This window comes from Mustelus asterias, chromosome 9 (genome assembly GCF_964213995.1).
Source record: "Mustelus asterias chromosome 9, sMusAst1.hap1.1, whole genome shotgun sequence".
NCBI lineage: Eukaryota > Metazoa > Chordata > Chondrichthyes > Carcharhiniformes > Triakidae > Mustelus > Mustelus asterias.
Window position 1 is genome coordinate 96,232,044 of NC_135809.1, and position 22,297 is coordinate 96,254,340.

Sequence of the window (22,297 nt, forward strand, 5' to 3'; positions counted from 1 at the left end):
TAATGGGGAACAAGCAACCCGAGCCCGCTGGAGTGAAGGGGGGCAATCAGAGCCCCCCAGAGGGTCAGGTCGTGGAGGCGCGGTGTCCCCTGAGTATTGGCATCTTGGCAGTGCCAGCCTGGGCTCCCTGGCACTGCCCAAGGGGCAAAGTGCCAATGCCCTGGGGGCACCTTGCATTGCCCATCGGGCATGGGGCAATGCAAAGGGGGCGGTGTCCATTGGGGCAGGGCCTAGGGGGCAATTGGTGGGGGTGGGATCCCACTGCCACTCTGCAGTCAGGATCAGTGGGGAAGGAAGGAGACCAGTGATCGGGGCGGGTTGGGAGGCCATCAGCCTGCTGGGGGAGGGGGGGGGGGGTGGGGGTGGCGTCGGGACTGCGGCTGGGGGGTGCCAGGACTGCGGGGGGGAGGTCTGCACTGTCGGAGGGGTAATCACGGAGATGGGGCTGGAGATTGGAACGGGCCGGGAATGGTTGGGGGGCCAGCAATTGGGCTATGGCGCGGGGGTGGAAGGGCTGGCGATGCGGGGTCGCGGGGCTGGCCAGCAATTGTGAGGCCAGCAGACAGGAGCTGACAGATCGGCACATACGCAATGGCCCGCTAAGTGCTATGCTGCCAGTCTGCCAGGTGGGAATAGGCCCTGCCCACTGATTTTTAATGATATTTACGCTGGCGGCCTCTGCAGTGCACAGATTGTGGGCGATTCATTTCTGAACTTCCACTGAAAAAAGAAACAGCACGAATTACTCCAGTTTTCATGCGAATTTGACACTGAGAATTTTTTGGGAGAATTCCTGCCTATGTATTTGACTAAGGTTTTAATCATTCTAATATCTTTCCTGACTTGGTGTATAATTTCATGAGATTTTTTATGATTTGTGAAGGACCTTAAAGTGTTTCCTTAATCTAAAGGTGATATATAAATGTAATGCATCAGATTCACTCTCCAAACAGCTCAGAGGTTTCTGACAAATGGCTCAACATTTTCTTTCCTCCTCTAGCTACTCTAGGTGAAGCAACCTTTCCTAACCTAAATAATTATGTTGTGCTTTGGCAAAAATTTCCACTGAAATTTTGTAATAGTTTCATAATAATTTCCCTGATTTTCTGACGCATGTGAAAGCTTTAGAAATATGCTTTGTTACTTTGGCCTAGCGTTGCTTTGTAAATCATTGGCAAAAAATACTTTTTGCCAAACTTTATCGCTTTATCAAAAGACTTCAAATCTGTTTTTTGTGTTCAGGGAATAATTGGCTGAATTTCAAACTTCCCACTGGGTTGAATTCAGCCGCATAAAGAAATTCAATTTTCTAAGCTGCTGTACAGCTTGGCTTTATTCCATTACCTTGTTACAAGCCAAGACTGAGACAGGTCTTGGCCTGTAACATATTCAGGGACCGGGAGCGGAGAATCGAGCTTTTATGCTGGTAGTATTTCCCCGCTCCATTGTTGATGTCCCCTGCTAATGATCCATTTAACTGTGCATATCAGGACTTTATGCCTGATGGTCTCCATGTTCATAAGTTCATAAGATATAGGAGCAGAATTCGGCCATTCGGCAAATCGAGTCCACTCTGCCATTCGATCATGGTTGATATGCTCCTCATCCCCATTTCCCTGCCTTCTGCTCATAACCTTTTAACCCATTACCAATTAAAAATCTAACTTCTCCTTAAATGTACTCACTGTCCCAGCATCCACTGCACTTTGGGATAGCGAATTCCACAGATTCACAGCCCTTTGGGAGAAGTAGTTTCTCCTCAACTCTGTTTTAAATTTGCTACAGTAAGGAGTCGAACAACACGAGGTTAAAGTCTAACAGGTTTATTTGGTAGCAAACGCCACTAGCTTTCGGAGCGCTGCTCCTTCGTCAGGTGAGTGGGAAATAGCAGATCTCCCATTCACCTGACGAAGGAGCAGTGCTCCGAAAGCTAGTGGCGTTTGCTACCAAATAAACCTGTTGGACTTTAACCTGGTGTTGTTAGACTCCTTACTGTGTTTACCCCAGTCCAACGCCGGCATCTCCACATCTTAAATTCAGTCCAGTGAATTCAGTCCAAACCCCTTATCCTAAGACTTCTCGTCCTAGAATGCCCCACGACAATGTTAAATTGTCCATTCATGTAGGTGTGCATCATGCTGCCGTGCATCATGACAGGTATCCCATGATGTGCGTCTGACAGCATCTGTGGGGAGAGAATAGAGTAAGAAGTCTCATGGTAGAGCCAACGTTTCAAGTCTAGATGGCCCTTTTGCTTTAATGTGGTAACAATTTGAAATGTTTTGTAATGTGCCTTTCAGATTTGATATGAATAAAGTATTTTTATTTGCACATTGCCCTGGGGGGCGCTAGTGAAGAGGTTACACCTGATTGGTTGATCTGATGTCCTTTGTTGATGTAATTGGTCGCCTGATGTGTGGTGGGAGCTGTGATTGGTGCGTTCAGAAGCGAAGCCGATTGGATGGGGCGCCGCGAGTGTTGATTGGGTGAGAGGGGAAGGGCACGGAATTTGATTGGCTAAGCCTGGATGGGAAGCGGCTGATTGGCTACCTCCTGGCCTGACGGCGCGCGATTGGTCAGCCCGCGGTGGTCAGCTCAGCTCAGCGCAGCGGATCGGGGCGGGGCGGATCGGGGGTGGGGGGAGATGTTGACAGGGGACTCCATTGGCTGTTGCCGGATCATCCTCCCCCCCCCTCCCCGTCCCCTGTCGCTCCGCCCTCCCGATAAAGCTGCCTGCCCGCCCCCTGCTCACACCATGGCAGAGTGCGAGCTGACAGTCAAGCGGCAGAAGATGGCGACGGTGCTGGAACAGCTGAAGGAGTTCACGGTGGTGGTGGCAGACACCGGGGACTTTAACGGTGAGGATGGCGGGGGGAGATATCTCCATGGCAACAACACCCACCTACTCAGTTCGGGCAATCCCACCCCCCCCCCCCTCCCCCTCCCCCTTTACCCCCGGGGCTGGGGGTGGGGATGACCGAGCAGAGCGTCACTGTGTGAAGCGGGTCATCGCCACCTTTAATCAGCTCCGCATTGTGAGCTGTTTCTTGTTTGCTCATCAGGCAGGGCAGGGCCGGGGGGAGTGAGCGGGAACTCACTGGGAGGCCTCCCCCTCTCACCTCGGGCGGGGGTGGGGGATTTCTCAGTCCTGCTTCTCTCAGACCTCGGGATGAGCTTGGCAGTCTCCCTCCAGTCACTCGCCCTGCGGCTCAGTGGGTGCTTCAGGGCCACGGAGAATTGAACGCAAAGCAGCCACTGCCACAGTGTTGGAGGTGCTGTCTTCCCTTCTCCCCCCCCCCCCCCATCCATGAGGGGTCAAGTTGAGTTCCCCCCCCCCCCCCCCCCAGGTGGACATTAGAGGATCCCATTGCCCTACTTTTGAGGAAGAGCCGAGGAGTTCTGTGTGTTTATTCCTCATCCAACATCAAAGGGTGGCACAGTGGTTAGCACTGTGGACCTGGGTTCAATTCTGGCCTTGGGTGACTGTGTGGAGTTTGCATGTTTTCCCTGTGTCTGCATGGGTTTCCTCCTGCTGCTCTAGTTTCCTCCCACAGTCTGAAGATGTGCAGGTTAGGTGGATTGACCATGCTAAATTGCCCTTTAGTGTCCCAAGATGTGTAAGTGGGGTAAATACATGAGGTTATGGGGTTAGGGCCTGGGTAAGACGTCTAGGTTGGGTAAATATATAGGGTTATGGAGATAGAGCATCTTACCCAGACTCTATCTCCATAACCCTATATATTTACCCAACCTAGACATCTTATCCAGGCCCTATCAGAGAGTTGGTGCAGATCTGATTGGCAGAATGACCTCCTTTTGCACTTCAGAATTCTATGATTTAACAAAACAGGTTGCGTGTAAGTTGCTGTGTTTCCAGAATTGCAGCAGCAACCACACTTCAGAGCTCTTTAATTGGTTGCAAAGGACTTTGAGATGTCCGATGTGCATAAAAGATGTTATGTAAATACAAGTCTGTCATTACTTTTTCAACACACTGGAAAGATGGAAGCCACTAAAACTGTTCTCTTCAACTGGTCTCCTACTTATCTGTAAGGCCCCCGTGCTTAAATAAATGAAATTTGTAGATGTGTTGAAGTAACTGATGTACAGAATGGGTCCAGCAGAGAAGGTGGCCATTCAGCTTGTCTTTTTTTGTTAGTTTTTTTTTATTCCGTCAGAATGGACTGGGCAAATCCAACTCCATTCCTTGCTCCAAAACGAAATTCAAATTCCAATTGAATCCAACTCCCTACAAGGGAGGCAAACAAGATCCAAGATGAGACATTGCACCCCCTCTTGGGCTTGATCTGATGCTTGATTTTAGCCAAAAGACTAAGAAGCTTGTCGTGTCTGAAATGCTTTTAAGTTCATGAATCTCGGTTCAGATCCTCCAAGGAATGTTCCTATCGCAGCTCCTGACTATATATCAGGTGGCCAATTACATCAACCAATGGGTTGTGACCTCTTCACCAGCCCCAGAGAAAAGGCAATTTTCTTTTTTGCAAAAATATACTTGCTAACTTGCCCATTATGTTCGAGTCGGTAAGCTGCAAGTGGCATAGAATCATACAGTGCAGAAGAGGCCCTTCAGCCCATCGAGTCTGCACCGACACATTTGAAACACCTGAACTCCCACTTAATCCCATCTGCCAGCACTTGGCCCATAGCCCTGAATGTTATGATATGCCAAGTGCTCATCCAGGTGTTTTTTAAAGGATGTGAGGCAATGGCATCCGTCAATATTTTGTTTCCTGATGTTTAGTCAAAGATGATGGGGAGAATGTGACTTCATTCCTGAAAGAGGTGTTGGTTTTTACTCAACTTGTATTTCATCATGCAGATCTGTCTGAATTGTACCACACATCCTTTCCAATTTAATAAAAACAAGAACGTAGCAGGAGACAGTGTCATATGCCATTGACCAGTGTACATTCCAGCAAATGTCCCTACAAGAGCAGGCTTGGTTGTAATGCTCCCCATGTCAAAGAAGAACATGAATTATATTTTATATATTTGGTGTCATGAAGTGCTTGACAGAGTATTAATTAATTTGATATCCAACTATTCACACCAATGTCCTCAAACTAGCAAATATCGTTTGGTGATTGCTTGAGAGAGAAATTGTGGCCAGGACATTGTAATGAACTAATGTTGTCCATGTTATTCTGCAGTGTTTGAATTAATACTGGGTCAGTAATAGGAACAGGAGTAGGCCATTCAGCTCTGAGGCTGCTCTGTCATTTTAATAAGATTCAAAGAGCTGAATGGCCTACTCCTGTTCTTATTACTGACCCAGTATTTATTCGAACACTGCATTCACCTGGTTCACTTTCCTGCCTGACCTCCGTAACCCTTAATTTCCCATCTGAGTTAAAAACCAATCAATCTCAGCCTTGAAAATATTCAAGGACTCGGACTCCACAGCTTCCTGGGGTAAAGAATTCCAAAGATTCTTTTGAGGAAAGAAATTCTTCCTCAAATCTGTCTTAAATGAGCACCCCCTTATTCTGTGACCATGCCCTCTGGTCCCACACTCTCTCATGAGTGGAAACATCTTCCCAGCATTTACCCTGTCGAACCCCCTGAGAATCTTATGTTTCAGTCATATCACCCCTCATGTTGTGTTGTCTAACTAGCTCGATCAAGTATCAGTGAACAAAAGATAATATTGCTACAATGCCAATCTGTCTGAACTGACAAGGGTAACTTGTGTAGTTTGTAAAACAGTAACTATTAAATTTAGTCCAGCAAAATGAGCAGAGGCTTTGTTGTTGCTGCTATTTGTGTATCTCTTAGGAAAGAGGATTTGAAAGAGCTTTAGAGAACCAAAATGAGTTAAACTTTGTTGCATCCTGTACAGAACATGACGCAATACAACCATTTCATAATATTCAATCCTCTTTTTCGGTACCAGTTCACTGAAATTTTACTAACAAATACAAGCGTATCATTGAAACTGCTCTGTAGTGTGTGTATATATGTGCTTTATGTCAAACTGAATAATGCAAGAACAAGTTGCCCATTTCTAAAATTGGGCTGAATCAATTAAACCTATATTGTAAAATTTAAACCTATATAGACTCAAATGTCTAGTTAAATTAGATTGACTGCCTTGTGAATAAAATAATTGAAAAAGGCTTCGAAATAAAACTGTCTTGCTTATGGCAACATTTGCCCACTTGTGGAACATTAGCCTATCTTACTGATTCCCATTGTGTAAAATTCTGCATAAAATTGTTATTTTTTTGTATACAGTGCTTTTCACATTTGTGAAGTATCATCATTCTCATTGTCATGAATATTTCCATGTTCTCACCACCAAAGTAAATTAAACTTGAAATTGCCATGGTTCTAACAAAAATAGAAAATGCTGGAATCATTCAGTCAGTCAAACGGCCTTTTTTTTTTGCTGAAAGGTTTTATAGACTGAAACACCGAAAATTTGTATTTGTAAAGGGTCCACCGGGTCCAGTCTGTCCAATGCTCAAACTGGGTTTAGTAAGGGCATTGATTAAAGCATAAGCTGGCTTAACAAAGTTGGAATTTAAAGTTTAAGTTCATTGTTACTGTGCAAAGGGCCAGGGGGTCCTTGTGCATGAGACGCAAAAACCCAGTCTGCAGGTGCAACAGGTGATCAAGAAGGCAAATGGGATGTTGGCCTATATAGCAAGGGGGATAGAATATAAAAGCAGAGATGTCTTGCTGCATCTGTACAGGGCATTGGTGAGGCCGCAGCTGGAATACTGTGTGCAGTATTGGTCCCCTTATTTGTGGAAGGATATATTGGCCTTGGAGGGAGTGCAGAGAAGGTTCACCAGGTTGATATCAGAGATGAGAGGTGTTGATTATGAGGAGAGACTGAGCAGATTGGGTTTGCACTCGTTGGAATTTAGAAAGCTGAGGGGGAATCTTATAGAGACCTATAAGATAATGAAGGGGCTGGATAGGGTAGAGGTGGAGAGATTCTTTCCACTTAGAAAGGAAGCTGGAACTAGAGGGCACAGCCTCAAAATAAAGGGGGGTCAGTTTAGGACAGAGTTGAGGAGGAACTTCTCTCAGAGGGTGGTGAATCTCTGGAATTCTCTGCCCACTGAAGTGGTGGAGGCTACCTCGTTGAATATGTTTAAATCACGGATAGATGGATTCCTGATCGGTAAGGGAATTAGGGGTTATGGGGATCAGGTGGGCAAGTGGAACTGATCCACTTCAGATCAGCCATGATCTTATGAAACCTGGTAAAGAAGGGAAGGAAAGAAATTAAATTTGAAAAATGGCATTCTGTTTGCAGGAAATGAATTGTGCCCAAACACAAGGAGAACTGAATCTATAGTTATCTTCCCTTGCTGTAATTTGAACTGCTTCTGCATTCCATGAAATCTTGGCCACGCAATGTTGTTCAACATGTAGGTAGGGCACAAACTGCTTAGTCACTTTGACTTTGCAGGAAACAATGATTGCAAAATTGTTAATATCTGAATAGGGCCTTTATTGGAACATTACCCTGATATATATGCTGTGCAATGGGCAGACACCTGAAACAAAACGAGTGTGCACTTTTTTTTTGAAAAAAGGGAAATTTTTTTATTAAATTTGAACCAGACAGCCAATATCACCGAGGAGATAATTCCAAAAATAATGTCACCAGCTGTATCTGAACATGAATACCATAGCTCTTGATTAGCTGAACAATTACTTGCAGAAAGGGCATTTTTTAAAAAACAAATTGAACAAACCGAATATTAAAATGGATCCCATAAGGTGGATGGAAAGGTTCCTCTAAATAAAAGATGTGTTCCTTTTATACATGAATACATGCAGCTTCCAGAAAGTCACAGAGAACCATGGAATCCTACAGTGCAGAAGGAGGCCATTTGGCCCATCGAGTCTGCACTGATCGCAATCCCACCCAGACCCCTACTCCCATGACCCCATATATTTATCCTAGCTAGCCCCCCTAAGGGGCAATTTAACATGGCCGATCAACCTAACTTGCACATCTTTGGACCAGGAACTATATATATTCATATGTAGGCAAAAGGAATTTGTCCAGATGTTGCACCTTTGTTTTGGATGAGGAAAAGCATGGGCTACAATAGCTTCCTGGTGGATTTGCCATGGCAAAGTCTCAACCAATCAATGCCAATTTACCAACCAATCATCTCTGTTCAAAGGCAGGATAGACTGTTCCCTTTGAAATTTAGCATTTTAGTGTCTGTCCTGGTGCATGTATGACAAAAGATTAATTCAAGATTCAGTGATACACTCAATATAGTTCACTTAACACTTGCTAAAATCCACACATACATATGCTGTCATCTGCAAGCAAAAAAACTTCAGAAATATGGGTAATTACAGGCAACAAACCTAAAATTGAATGTATGCCTTTCCCTGCTTTCTTGTTTGTCATGTGTGCCCGTTTACTGTTTTGTTTCCTTTTTGCATACAGCATAATATTTCTAACCAATGATTGAATGTGTTGCTTTTCATATGTAGCCATTGATGCATACAAACCCCAGGATGCCACAACCAACCCATCACTCATACTTGCTGCTGCTCAGATGCCAGCCTATGAAAAACTACTGGATGATGCCATTGAGTATGGAAAGAGCCATGGCGGGTAAGAAACCTTTTAAAGTAAAGCCATAGTGGTAATAACTGCATGGGCTTTTTAAATGCAAATTGTAATCTAAACTTGGGAAGAAGCAAAATATTAGACATTCCCTGCTCATTAGATCCACAGTAAATTTACAAAATATTATCTTTTGGAACAAACTTTGTACAGAATTTGTTAAATAATTGCATATCGTATTAGAAGCATAATGTTAGCTAAGGTAACTTTTCAATCGAAGATGTATTGACAACACCATCCTGCTCCAAAGCGTCTACTTCAATTTCCAACTTGAAGGGGCTGCACTCACTTAGTTTTATTCGTATTTATCCAATTATCGTCAGAGGATCATCTGCAATGGCTTCTCGTCCACATGTTGCAGTTCAGTAACATGCTCTGAAAACCCGTCAGGTTCCACATATACACTGACAACGATCAACTCTACTTCACTGTCATCTCTCTTCCAACCTCCACTGTCTCTAAATTGTCAGACTACTTGTCCAACATCCAGTATTAGATGAGCAGAAATGACCTCCAACTAAACATTTGGGAAGATAGAAGCAATTGCCTTCAGTCTTCACAAGCTCTGTTCACTAGCCATATGCTTTTTACCTTTTACTGGACACTACCAGACTGACCCAGTGATGAGCTTTTGACCATGTACCTGTGCCATCTTCAAGACCTTTTATCTACTTCCTTGAAGCATGCAGAAACTCCTAAATGGCTTGACACATAAATGTTTTGGCTGGCTGGAGAGTCTAGAGCTATGGTCACAGTCTGCAAATAAAGAATCAGTAATTTAGAACTAGATGAGGAAATATTTCGTTACTCTTAGCGTTGTGAACTATAGAAAGTCCCCACACCTGAGGCTGTGGTTGCTCAGATACTAAGAGTCCAGGGGTATGGGAATAGTGCAAGAAGATGAAGTTGGGGTGGCAGCTCATCTTATTGAATGATGGAACAGATTCAAGGAGATGAATGGTTTTATTTGTTCCTATTTCTTATGTCCTTTTTGTTTTATGCAACATCACCAATGCCTCCCCTGCCTCAACTCCTCTGCAAAAACCTAATCTATTCCTTTGTTGGCTCTTGACATGCACTTCTGGTCAGTTTCCCAGTTCACTGAAAATTCTGCTGTGTCCTAACTTGAACCAAGTCCTGTAAGCCCACCACCTCTATTTACTCTTGGTTGATCTGTCCTAATAACTCCACATGCATAGTTTGGTGTCAAATTTTGTTTGGTAATACTCCTGTGAAATGCAACGTGACTCTAATTACATTAAAGGCATGAATTAATGATCAGAGTTGTGGTACTCTAACCTGTGGAAACTATTTGAAGATGGGTGTAATCAAGCCATGCTTTAATGGAAATAAAATATTTCTACGATTTGGGTAGCGGCAAAAGCTCCTTTTCCCAGTCAACAATTATGATCGCACATGGTCTGAGATGGCCCTGGTTGCAGATATATAGATATTCAAGCTGAATCAGTTTATTCTGTGCTAGCTTCTTTGCACTAAATATTCATGCATCCGAAGCCAGAGTTTGGATTTAAGGCTGTGTATAAAATTACTCTCATTGCCCTTAAGCTTAACAACTGTCTGCAATTCTTGATATTATTCAAATAAATATTCTAATTTAATGTTTAAAATGGCATTAATGCTGCGCGAAAAGATGTACTGACTGTCGTTGCATTCTCATTTCAGTAAATTTTATTTTAGTTGCGGATTTGTTTCTTTCCTTGCACTTTGACAAAGAACATGAGAAACAGGAATATAATACCGTTCTGCACTTTGAGCTTGCTCCACTATATTTAATAAGATCATGGCTGAGCTTCAGCCTCTCTCCACGGCTCACTCAATCCCCTATATCCTTTAATATCCCAAAATTGGTTGATATCCAACTTGAATATAGACAAAATGAGCGTTCACAACCCTCGAGGGTGGAAAATTCTAAAAATTCACAACCCTTTTGGGTGAGGAAATTTCTCCTCATAGAATTCCTACAGTGCAGAAGGAGGTCATTCAGCCCATTGAGTCTGCACCAATTCTCCGAAAGAACATCCCACCCAGGTCCTATCCCTTAATCTGATGTGTTCACCCCACGAATCCCCCTAACCTACATATCTTGGCTCACTAAACAGCAATTTAGCATGGCCAATCCACCTAACCGGCACAGCTTTTGACTGTGGGAGGAAACCCATGCAGACACTGGGAGAACATACAAATTCCACACACAGTCACTCGAGGGCAGAATTGAACTGGGTCCCTGATGCTGTGAGGCACCATTGCTAGCCACTGTGCTGCCCTCTCAGTCCTAAATGGATGACCACCCCTTGTTCTAAATTGCAGCTATGGGAAGAATACATGCAGCATTTACCCTATCAAGCCCCTTAAGAATTATATCTATGTCAATTAGCTTGCCTCTCATTTTTCCAAATTCCAGTGAAAGTCAACCTAGTCTACTCAATCTCTCCTCGTAGGACAATCTTTTCATCCCAGGAATTTGTCTAGTGAACCGTTGTTCTCCCTCCGAGTATATCTTCCTTTGGTAAAAGTCCAAAATTGCACATGGAACTCCAGGTGAAGTCTGTCCAAAGCTGCAATTCCAGTAAGATTACTATTATATTACAATTATTTTGTAATGAAGATAAACCTACAATTTTTTTGCTGTTCTAGAAACATAAACATAGAATTCGAAGCAGGCGTAGGCCATTCGGCCCTTCAAGCCTGCTCCGCCATTCATTTTGATCATGGCTGATCATCGAATTCAATATCCCCCCCCCCCAAAACATGCCTTGATTCCTTTAGCCCCTAGAGCTATCTCTAATTCCTTCTTGAAATCAGACATTGTTTAGGCCTCAACTACATTCTGTGGTAGTGAATTCCACACATTCACCACCCTCTGGGTGAAAAAACTTCTCCTCGCCTCCGTTCTAAAAGGTTTACCCCTTATCCTCAAACTATGACCTCTAGTTCCACCTCTCCCACCATTGGGAACATTCTTTCTGAATCTACCCTGTTAGAATTTTGTAAGTTTCTATGAGATCCCCCCTCACTCTTCTATATATAATCCTAAGCGATTTAGCCTCTCTTCATATGACAGACCTGCCATCCTAGAAATCAGCCTGGTAAAGGTTCGCTGTACTCCCTCTATAGCAAGGACACCAAAACTGCACACAGGTGTGGCCTCACCAACGCCCTATACAATTGCAACAAAACATCCCTATCCCTATACTCAAATCCTTTTGCAATGAAGACCAACATACCATTTGCCTTCTTTACTGATTGCTGGACCTGCACACTTACTTTCAGTACTGATACATGAGGGCACCAAGGTCTTGCTGAGTGTTTCACCTCTCAATTTACACCCATTCAAGTAATAATCTGTCTTCCTATTATTGCTACCAAAGTGGATAACCTCACGTTTATCTACATTGTACTGCATATACTTATACATTCAGCCTGTCTAAGTCACGCTGAAGCATCTCTGTATCCTCCTCACAGCTCACTCTCCTGCCCAACTTGGTATCATCTGCAAATTTGAAGATAATACATTCAGTTCCCTCTTCCAAATCATTAATAATGTGAACAGTTGGGGTCTTGGCACAGATCCCCACTAGTCACTGACTGCCAATCAGAAAAAGGCCCATTTATGCCAACTCTTTGCTTCCTATCTGCTAACCAGCTTTCTATCCATCTCAAGATGTTACCTGCAATCCCATGTGCTTTAACTTTACCTAATACTCAGTATGTGAGACCTTGTCGAAAAGCTTCTGAAAGTCTAAATAAGCCACATCCACTAGTTCTCCTCGGTCAACTGTACTAGTTACATCCTGCATGTTAACTTCCTGATTCATGTACAAGAACATCTAGACGCTTCTTGATACCAGCACCTCTTGGTCTCTTGCCATCTTATTACAAATATACAAATTTGGAGCTGGAGTAGGCCATTTGGCCCCTCGGGTCGGCTCTGTTGTTCAGTAAGATCATGGCTAATCTGTAAAGTGGTCTCAAGCCCACATTCCACCTACCCCTGAGTAACCCTTGTTAGTTAAAAAGCTGAATGACCTTGTCTTCAAAAGTTCCAAAGATTCACGACACATATTCTCATTTTTAAAAATTTTATTTGATGGGAGACCCCTTACTTTTAAACTGCCCTCTTGTTCTAGTCCTCTCACAAGGGGAATCACCCTTTCAGCGTCCACCCTGTCAAGTCTCTTTAGGATCTTGTGTTTCAATAAAATCATCTGTCCTCCTTCTAAACTCCAATGGATACAAGCCCAGCCTGTCCAACTTTTCCTTGTAAATTAAAACTACCTTTTTTTGTTTTCAGATCTGAGGCTGAACAAATGTCCAATGTCGTAGACAAGCTGTTTATCAACTTTGGGGTGGAAATTTTGAAGAAAATTCCTGGCAGAGTTTCGACTGAAGTTGATGCAAGGTAAAACCTGATAATACTCGAACAGTGGCTTATGATAAATATCGAGTACGGTCAATTTTAAAGCATATCTGCCCAATAGAATTAGTGAGTTGTCCAATTAGCCCTCTACTTTGTACGTTCACGATATATTGACATTATTTTATCATATCATGAAGTCACTTGCTGACCTCGTGTTAATTTTAAAAATGTTTCTTGTTTTGGTGTTTTATGTAAACTGATACTGTGACTCCTCAACTGAAGTCCCAATCGTTAGGTAGCAGGAAGGACAATGGTTCCAACACTGATCCCGGTGATTCACCATTTACATTCCACTCGTATGAAAATAAAATTTTGGATCTTTTTACAATTTAACTCCACTAGAGAGAAGTGATGATTAACTCCCCCCTGACTCCTCAAAGCCTGTCCACCATCTGCAAGGCACAAGTCAGGAGTATGATGGAATATTTCCACTTGCCTGGATGAGTGCAGCTCCAACAATACTAAGAACTCAACGTCATTTGGACCAAAGCTGTATGCTTGATACCCTATCCACTACTTTAAACTTTTGCTCCCACCACCATTGGTACACAGTGGCAGAAGTGTGTACGATCTACTGACTCATTAAGCAACTCGCCAATCCTCCTCCAAACCGCGCACTGCCCTGACTTGGAACTGCAACTCTCTTCCTTCATTGTCACTAGGTTGAAAACCTGGGACACCCTTGCAAACACTGGATGTACCTACATCATATGAACTGCAGTGATTCAACAAGGTAGCTCACCAGCACCTTCTTGAGGGCAATTGAGGGTTGGCATCAACTACCAATCTTGTCAATAACACCTACAACCCATGAAATAATTAAACAAACTATGTTGTTTTTTGACTAACTGCATCACCTGGATGTGCCTGTTGCTCATTCTTGATCTATGCTAGGTTGTCATTTGACAAAGATGCGATGGTCCGAAAGGCCCAACACCTAATTCAAATGTATAAGGATGCTGGAATCAACAAGGATCGTATTCTCATCAAACTTGCTTCCACGTGGGAGGGTATCCAGGCTGGGAAGTAAGTGTTGCTTTGTTGCTACATCATTTACTAAAAATGGCAATGAATATAGTCCACATGATTGTTGTACACTTAACCTGACCTTTGAGAGACCAACCAAATCTATTTTAGTACTCCCAATTTCTAATAAAACCTAATGGAAACGGTAAAGGGATTCTATTCCTTGCTCTTTATGCCTGATTGCAGCTTGAAGTTTGCATCTTGGTTAGCTGAATTGCAAAGGATCATTTGGAAATTATTATGCATGCCTTTAGCCTGATTTCCATGATTGGCCTGAGAATCTAAACCACGAGAAATGAAGCAGTAATGTTAGAACAGTTCTGCAGCTCATCTAAGGTTGCGCACGTGTGATGGCTTCATGTTCTGATGTTTAGAATAACCGTTTGAAAGCTGTTTTGTTTGACTGTCAACCTAAGACTATCAGCATTTCAACATTCGTAATTCTAAATATTCCTATAAAAGTTTGCTGTGACCTTCGGGAGCGCAAGCTAACCTAATGTATTACTACAAAACATATATAATTTAACAAGGTTTGAGTGAACCATGAATATTACCTACATTTAAATGTTGACTTGTTGGTTGCTGTCCCTCCAAGTTCCTACAGCCAGCCTGACTTTGTCTATCAGCAATATGGACCCAATCATTCTAGCAAGCTTAACACTTGGAAAGTTAGAAATAGGAGAAAAGAGAGTGGAATGGCAGATGAGGAAATTTTGCCATGGAGGGCAGAGGAGTAAGTTACTTGTTCTGGCACTGGATACTTCTGATTTTAGATTGTGGAAGAATCTTAAGTAGTTGGTTAAATGTTCAGAATAAAAACAAACTACTTCTGACAGATGAACACTTATTGTTTTCTTCCCTTCCTGATCCTGCTGTACAAACCATCCTTGACTTGCTGTGACCAGTTTACTATTACAGGCAAGCATAGCTAAACCTGAATAACTCTGTTTTAGGATCCTTGAAGAACAGTGTGGCATTCACTGCAACATGACTCTCCTTTTCTCATTTGCTCAGGCAGTTGCCTGTGCAGAGGCTGGGGCAACACTGATTTCCCCATTTGTGGGTCGAATTCTGGACTGGCATGTGGCCAATACAGATAAGAAAAGCTTCGAACCTTCAGCGGATCCAGGTACCTTCATCTAGCTGTTGAATTCCATAGTAAACCCAAGGACAATAGCAAACATTAGCTTATTGATGCAGTTAGTATAACTGTGGCCCTTTATTGACTGGAAGGTATTGATTATCTGAACTCCTTTTATTTGGGAGAATTTTGCAGCTAATCTTGATCACTATTCTTGTCTGTAGCAACTGCCATATACTATAAAATTAGTGTTCTCTGCCACTGACTTTATTCCGTTCCTGACAGCCGTCTGAGAATGAAGCAGACTGTTATACCCTTGGTGTTGTGCTTAACCCCCTGATATGAGCTTCCAACTGCCTATCTGCCATCACTAAAACCTATTTCCAACCTTCTGACATCGGCTGACTGCACCATTGCAGATCGCACTTTTATTGCTGAAGCCCTCATCCATGTCTTCGTTATCTTTAGACTTTACTATTGCCTTGCAGTAGGTGGACGTCTTGTCTTTCACCCTCCAAACTTAAGCATATCCAAAACTCTGCCACTCATGTCCTAACTTGCATCAACATTCATTCACCGGTCACCCCAGTGCTCATTGACCTCCATTTGACTCCCAGTTAAACAATGTCTCAGTTCAGAAATTCTCATCCTTGTTTTCAAATTCCACCATGGCTTGGCTCCTCCCTATCTCTAACTTCCACCAGCCTTACAACCTTCTGGTATCTGCACTTCTCCCAGTTCCGACCTGTGAGGCCCTGAACTTTGAAATTTCCTCTCTGCATCTCTCTTTCTTTTTTCCTCCTTGACACTAATAGCTACTTACTTATCCAAGCTTAAGGTCATCTGACCTAATATCTCCTTTTGTGACTTAGTGTCAGATTGTTTTATAATACTCTTGTGAAGTCCCTTTGGATATTTTGCAACATTAAAGTTGCCATTGAAGCAGAAGCCCTGCTGTTGCTGCTTGAAATATTGGTTCAGTATCATTCTTCAATGACATTGTCCCAGGTACTTGGCCATCACTCTGCTGTGTCAAATCATTGGGATTATTCCATAGTATTGTGCCTTGCATCTTCTGGAAAGCATATTTTCCTTGTGTATCTTGTGTTTTGACACTATCCTTCTACATCTTGCACAGTACCATGTGCATCAACATGGGGCTGATTGTGGATAGTAGTTTGAAACCTTGTCTTATATTTGGGGGGTCCTTGCTGTAGCTTACTTGATAGTGTGCTGATAAACCAGCAACAAGCCATTTACCTGACTGCAATGTACAATATCATATAATGGCTAACTGAAACATTATTGGCTTTTTAAATTTATTCCCAAATGATCAATCCGTTTCTTTTTTGTCTCTTGCTTTTGGCAAACTTTTTTGAGAGATTTTTGCTTTATTTTGAATTGCCCATCAGAAGCATTTTTCACTCTTTTCAGATTTTCGTTGAACTGATAAATGAATTATGATATTAGACTGTAGCAGCAGGCTATTTCCACCCCCCCCCCTTCTTTTTCTTGCACCCCCAAAGCCCCATTTTTTGGATGCATGTATATCCTTGCTTTTGGGCATTTCTTATACAAGGCTCATTTGTCTTGCATGCGGCCAGTTCTTTTTTAGAAGGAAGAGCAAAGTCAATGATTTTTCTGGCTACTATGTTTATTATATTCCTGATTTGGCAATAGGTGTACAGAGTGTAACGACGATCTACAACTATTACAAGAAGTTTGGGTATAAGACTATTGTCATGGGAGCATCTTTCCGTAACACTGGTGAAATCAAGGCATTGGCTGGCTGTGACTATCTCACAATATCTCCAAAACTACTGGAAGAACTTAGCAAAGATGCTGAAAAGCTAACACCTGCTTTGAGTGTTAACAAAGGTAAGATATGGTTCAACTGAGTTATCAAACACATTAGATTCTCTCTCTCTCTCTCTGTCGTAAGCTTGACTGTCATACACTGGTCCCAAACAAGAATCTCGAAGAAAGTAAGTTGCATAAATACGATGGAAGATCGAGCTAAGGTTGAATGGATAGGTAGACTAACCATACAATGATCAATTAAAAACGGGAGAATTTAAGCAATTCAAAATGTTCAACAAAAATACATTTCATTCAAAAACAGAAATTCTGTAAGAAAGATCTATCTGTGGCTTACTGAAGGAAGTTAATTGATAGAATTAAATTAAAAGAAGAGGTTTATAATGTGGTTTAAAAAAATTATAGCAAGCCTGAGATTTAGGAATATTTTAGAAATATGCAATGGGCTGCTAAAAAATTGAATCAACTAGCCAGGAATATACAATTCCAGATGTGATCTCAAAGTCCTGTTCAATTTTAGAAAGGCTTCTTTATTCTTGTACCCCAAGCTTCTGACAATAAAAGCCAACATACCAATTGCTTGCTGTAACTGCATGCTAATTTTTGTATTCCCTGTACGAGTACACCAAACCCCTCTGAACATTAGTTACACATCCTTTACAAAGTATTCTGCTTTTCTATTTTTACTATCAGTGGATAACCTCTCACCTCGTCACATTACTCTTTTAATGGATTGTTGCCCATTCACTTAATCTGTCTATACCTGTTTGCTGTCTGTGTCCTCTTCACACTTTCTATTTTCACTTATCTAAATTTACTAATGATACAAAGCTATCTTGCATCCCATCTCATCATCTAAGTCATTATAAAGGCCCGTAATTTCTGTGTAGTGGCATCCAGGTAGCATCTGAATTTTTATTTTCTCTCCCTTTTTTAAAATCGTTATTGATTTTTAGATTTCCCATGGTATTGTGCAAAAATAGTCATGACCAAGTGTTGGTTTCAGGTGAAGTGGGATTAAATAGCTGGGATAATTCTGAATCAGTTTATGCCAATTGTGCATATTTTCATTTGCACATCCATCCCTTTTGGTGCACAATCCTAGTTAGTTTCTTCATTCTTAGCAAACATTGAACTAGTTTTACTCTGGACCTTCGGGAATGAGGCAGGCAAATTGTGTCATTGAGAAGTAGGGCATTCAGTGCACCTATTTTTGACATGAACGTTGCTGTGGTGGTTTTGGAAGGACACTGACCTTTGGAGAAACTGGCTCTAAATTGGGTGGGCAAATTGAAATTAAATAGAAGTACAGTTTAAACTAACATTTTAAATCCATGTCTTGCTGTTTAGGTTTGTTACTGTAATTCAGCCTTCTTTTTGGTTTTAAAGTTTTTAGTTTTAATGCCTTTTTCTTAATATTGCAAAACCATGTAACCCCAGGAGATAAATTTCCCTGTACCAGATGGCTATAACTATGTAAAAGTTTAAATTTCTGTGTATAAACTTTATGTTCTTGAATCAGATTTTGTCAATGCAAATAACTGGTCTAAATCTTAAAAGTTCTGCTCTGCTCTTGTGTAGCCCAAGCACTTGACCTACAAAAAGTTGAAATGAATGAACAGCTCTTTCGTTGGCGTCACAATGAAGACCAGATGGCTGTGGAAAAATTGTCTGATGGAATCCGCAAGTTTTCGGCTGATGCTATTAAACTAGAAAACATGCTAAAGGTATGCAAGTTTGAAAATCTCTGGCTTGAATATCAACTCGACACAACAGCCTAAAAATTAGAATGTTTGATTTTGGACTCTGATCACAATTTGCAATTACACCACCCTCAATCCAGTTGAGATATGCAAATGTGCTGCTTCCCCAATTCAATTATTTCACCATAACCCAGTGCTGATTGTGTTGCTGGATGACTGCACACTCTCGGGCTCAGCAGTGTGCCTAGCTGGCACATGTTTCAGCTACTTGTGCTTCTTAAAGGGGAGATGCACTCAAAAGCTGCAGGAATTGGCTGCAAGAAGAAGCATACCAAATAGTGTTGTGGTCAAGAATAAGTGCTCGCAGGTTTCTGATGCATCACTGGGACCATTTGATAGGAGGTTAAAAAGAGAGAGAAGTCTGGCTTCTGCAGGAGGCTCTAGAGGAAAACTCTAAGGGGAGCAGATGGCCATTGAGGTCTATGCTCAAAGGACCTGGCAGCACTACTTCAAGAGGTTCAATTATTTTGCGTGTGGCCAAGGTCAGTGAATGTATCTTTCTTTTCACTGCACGACCAACCTCTTGTGCTGTTCAAGATGTCACAATGCCTTCACTCCCTTATAGTAATTAGGATCAACATTCAGATTTTCTTACTCCTCCAGTCACATTTTGTGCTGCAAGATTTACACCCTCCTCTCTTATTCAGTTGTAGCACACAGATCACCCATACACAATCAGTGACATTCTTCCTTCTCAGGACCTTCTGCAGAACAAGGTGATCTTTAACAGAAGCAAGTGGACCAGAATTGGAAGTGTGGCAGACAATCCTGCCCCTTCTTAAATCCCAACCCTGTAGCATGACATGCAAGGTACAGTAATGTGACCATGAAATCATGCTCCCCAGCATCCCTTTCTGCATTTGAACGTTCAGATATTTGAGGAAAAAAGGTGCCACTTGGCCAGCCACTGCAACCTCATCATGAGGGGTAAGAGATGTATCTGATGTCTGAGCAAGAAGTGCCATCACTTTGTCTGACAATCAGACCTATCAACTTGGATACTGACATAGGGCATAGATAATATTAAGAGGAATACAATAGACTTGGTGAGTCAAACGAACTTCCCCACTTCTGACTTTAGGATGGAAGGAAAGTCACCGAAGTGGCTGAGGACACTACCCTGAGGAACTCCTGCAGTGTTGTCCTGGAACTGAGCTGATTGACCTCCAATTGCCATAACCATCTTCCTTTGTGACAAGCATGATTCCAACCAGCAGAGGTTTATCTGCTTGATACCCAATGACTCCAGTCTTGCTAGGGCTCCTTGATGTCACACTCTGTCAACTGCTGCCTTGACATCAAAGATAACAACCCTCGCCTTGCCTCTGGAATTCAACTTTGTCCATGTTTGAATCAAGACAGTAATGAAATCAGGAGCGGGGTGACCATGGTGTAACTCACACTGAGCCCCAGTGAGCAGCTTATTGCTAAGCAAGTTCCACTTGATAGCGTGGTTGTTAACCCCTTCCATCACTTGACTGATGGCTGGGTTGGATATGTCTTGCTTTTTGTGTACAGGACATAGAGGCAATTTTCCACATTGCTGGGTAAATGCCAGTGCTGTAACTGTACTGGAACAGCTTGGCTAGGGGCCTGTCAAGTTCTGAAGCACAAATTTTAAGTACTATTGTCAGGCCCCATAGCATTTGCAGCATCCAGTGCCTTCAGCCAATTTTTGATATCAATTTTTGTGATGCTGGGAACCTCTGGAGGAAGCAGAGATGGAACATCCATTCACAACTGTCAACAGCCAGAAGTGCTGAATGCTTCAGCCTAATCTTCAGCACTGTGCTGGGCTCTCTCATTATTCAGGATGGGGATATATGTGGAGCTGCCTCCAGTGAGATGTTTAATTATCCACTAACATTTCGTGACTGAATGTGGCAGGACTGCTGAGCTTCAATCTGATCAATTGATTGTGGGGTTACTTAACTCTTGTCTATTACTTGCTGTTTATGCTGTTTAGCACACAAATAGTCCTGCGTTGTGGCCTCACCAGGTTGATGCCTCATTTTTAGACATGCTCTCCTGTATTTTTCATTGAACTAGGGTTGATCCTGTGGTTTGATGGTAATGGTGGAGTGGAGGATATGCAGGGCCATGAGGTTGCAGGTTGTAGTTGAGTACAATTCTGCTGCTATGGTCTTGAGTGTATCATTGATACCCCGTCTGGAGTTGCTGGATATGTTTGAAGTCTATCTCATTAGCACAGTGGTAGTGCCACACAACACGTTGGAGGGTATCCTCATTGGGACTTTGTCTCCACAAAGAATGTGTCGTCTCCTTCCTTCCTTCTCCCACCGCCACCACCACCACCACATCTTCTGCATGCCAGTGTAGTAGCCATATCCTTTAACACCCAGCCAGCTCAGTCTGTGGTCGTTCGACTGAGCCACACTTGCTGGTGACTACTGAAGACGTTCACCCAGAGTGCATTTTGTCCTCGCCACCCTCCGTGCTTCCTCCAATTGGTGTTCAATATGGAGTTTTGATTTTTTTTGGGGGGCGTTGGGTCGTATATGGCAATCAGCAGGAGGTTTACCTTGCCCATGTTTGACCTGAAACTTGATGGGTTCCAGAGTTGATGTTGAGAACTCCCTCCTGACTGGTCGGCTGTGCTAGTGGCCAGAAGCAGTGTGACAGCCAAATTATTCAGTTATGTTCCCTACCCTTCTCTTCCCACACCTACCAATTAGGAAGCTGTTACCTGTGGTTATTCTTGTAAATGTGGGTGCCTGACAAAAAAATGTTGCTTTTCTTTTAGATCAAGAGGGTGCTCGAGGAGGAAGGAAACTAATTACAGCACATCTGGGGAAATGTAATCTATTTTAAACAATTTTTGCAAAATGCATATCAGCTAGGAAAACCTAATAGCACTTTCACCTGAGGCACTGTCTGGTAACCAATCAAAAAGGCTACATTGTTGGCATGTCTAATTCAAATGAGCTGCTTCACAATGCAACCACTGACAATTAACAGTTACAATAGTTTAGCATGTTTATGTATAATTTTAAACTCTACTTAAGGATATCATAACATGGTATGGGAGATGGGATAAACCAAGACCAAATAAACTGGTAGGAATAGACTAGTTTCTGCGGCTTGTATCCCACAAGAGTTTTCAGGTTCTGGAAGGATGACATGGGCAACTGTTCTTATACAATGAATTGGCATGTACGCTCAAGACTGTTTGTTTGTTTTGCCCCAAGAGTGTTGTAGCTAACTCTTCTGAGTCATAACCTGTGTTCTTTTTCTTTTGCAGGACCGGCTTTTTACTGTCAAGAATGGATGCTAGGCGTCTCTTGCACTTGAATCGCGTGGTTTAAATTTCACTTTGACCAACCATGTAAAAAAGGTACACCAAACTTTCATTGGTGTAACCATTATTGAGCAGCGCTTAATGTTGGCTTGTGCAGTCTGATGCAACTCTTTCTAATAAATGCATAAACCTACTAACGTGTTGGTTGCCTTTGCTGTGAAATTCCTCCTTTCCCAGTCAGTTCTTTAGCGGGATCAAATTGTAGCATTACTTCAGTGCTTGG

At 42.5% G+C, this 22,297-nt stretch overlaps 1 protein-coding gene across 1 annotated transcript; it reads left to right on the forward strand.

The window, feature by feature from the left end:
• The first annotated feature begins 2,591 nt into the window (after nt 1-2,591).
• On the forward strand, nt 2,592-22,207 carry taldo1 (transaldolase 1). The gene is made up of 8 exons (XM_078220587.1): nt 2,592-2,858; nt 8,494-8,617; nt 12,942-13,049; nt 13,962-14,093; nt 15,047-15,222; nt 16,855-17,052; nt 18,574-18,719; nt 22,018-22,207. The coding sequence occupies exons 1-8, from the start codon at nt 2,645-2,647 to the stop codon at nt 22,048-22,050; spliced, it is 1,131 nt and encodes a 376-aa protein (XP_078076713.1). The 5' UTR covers nt 2,592-2,644; the 3' UTR covers nt 22,051-22,207.
• Nucleotides 22,208-22,297: the final 90 nt, after the last annotated feature.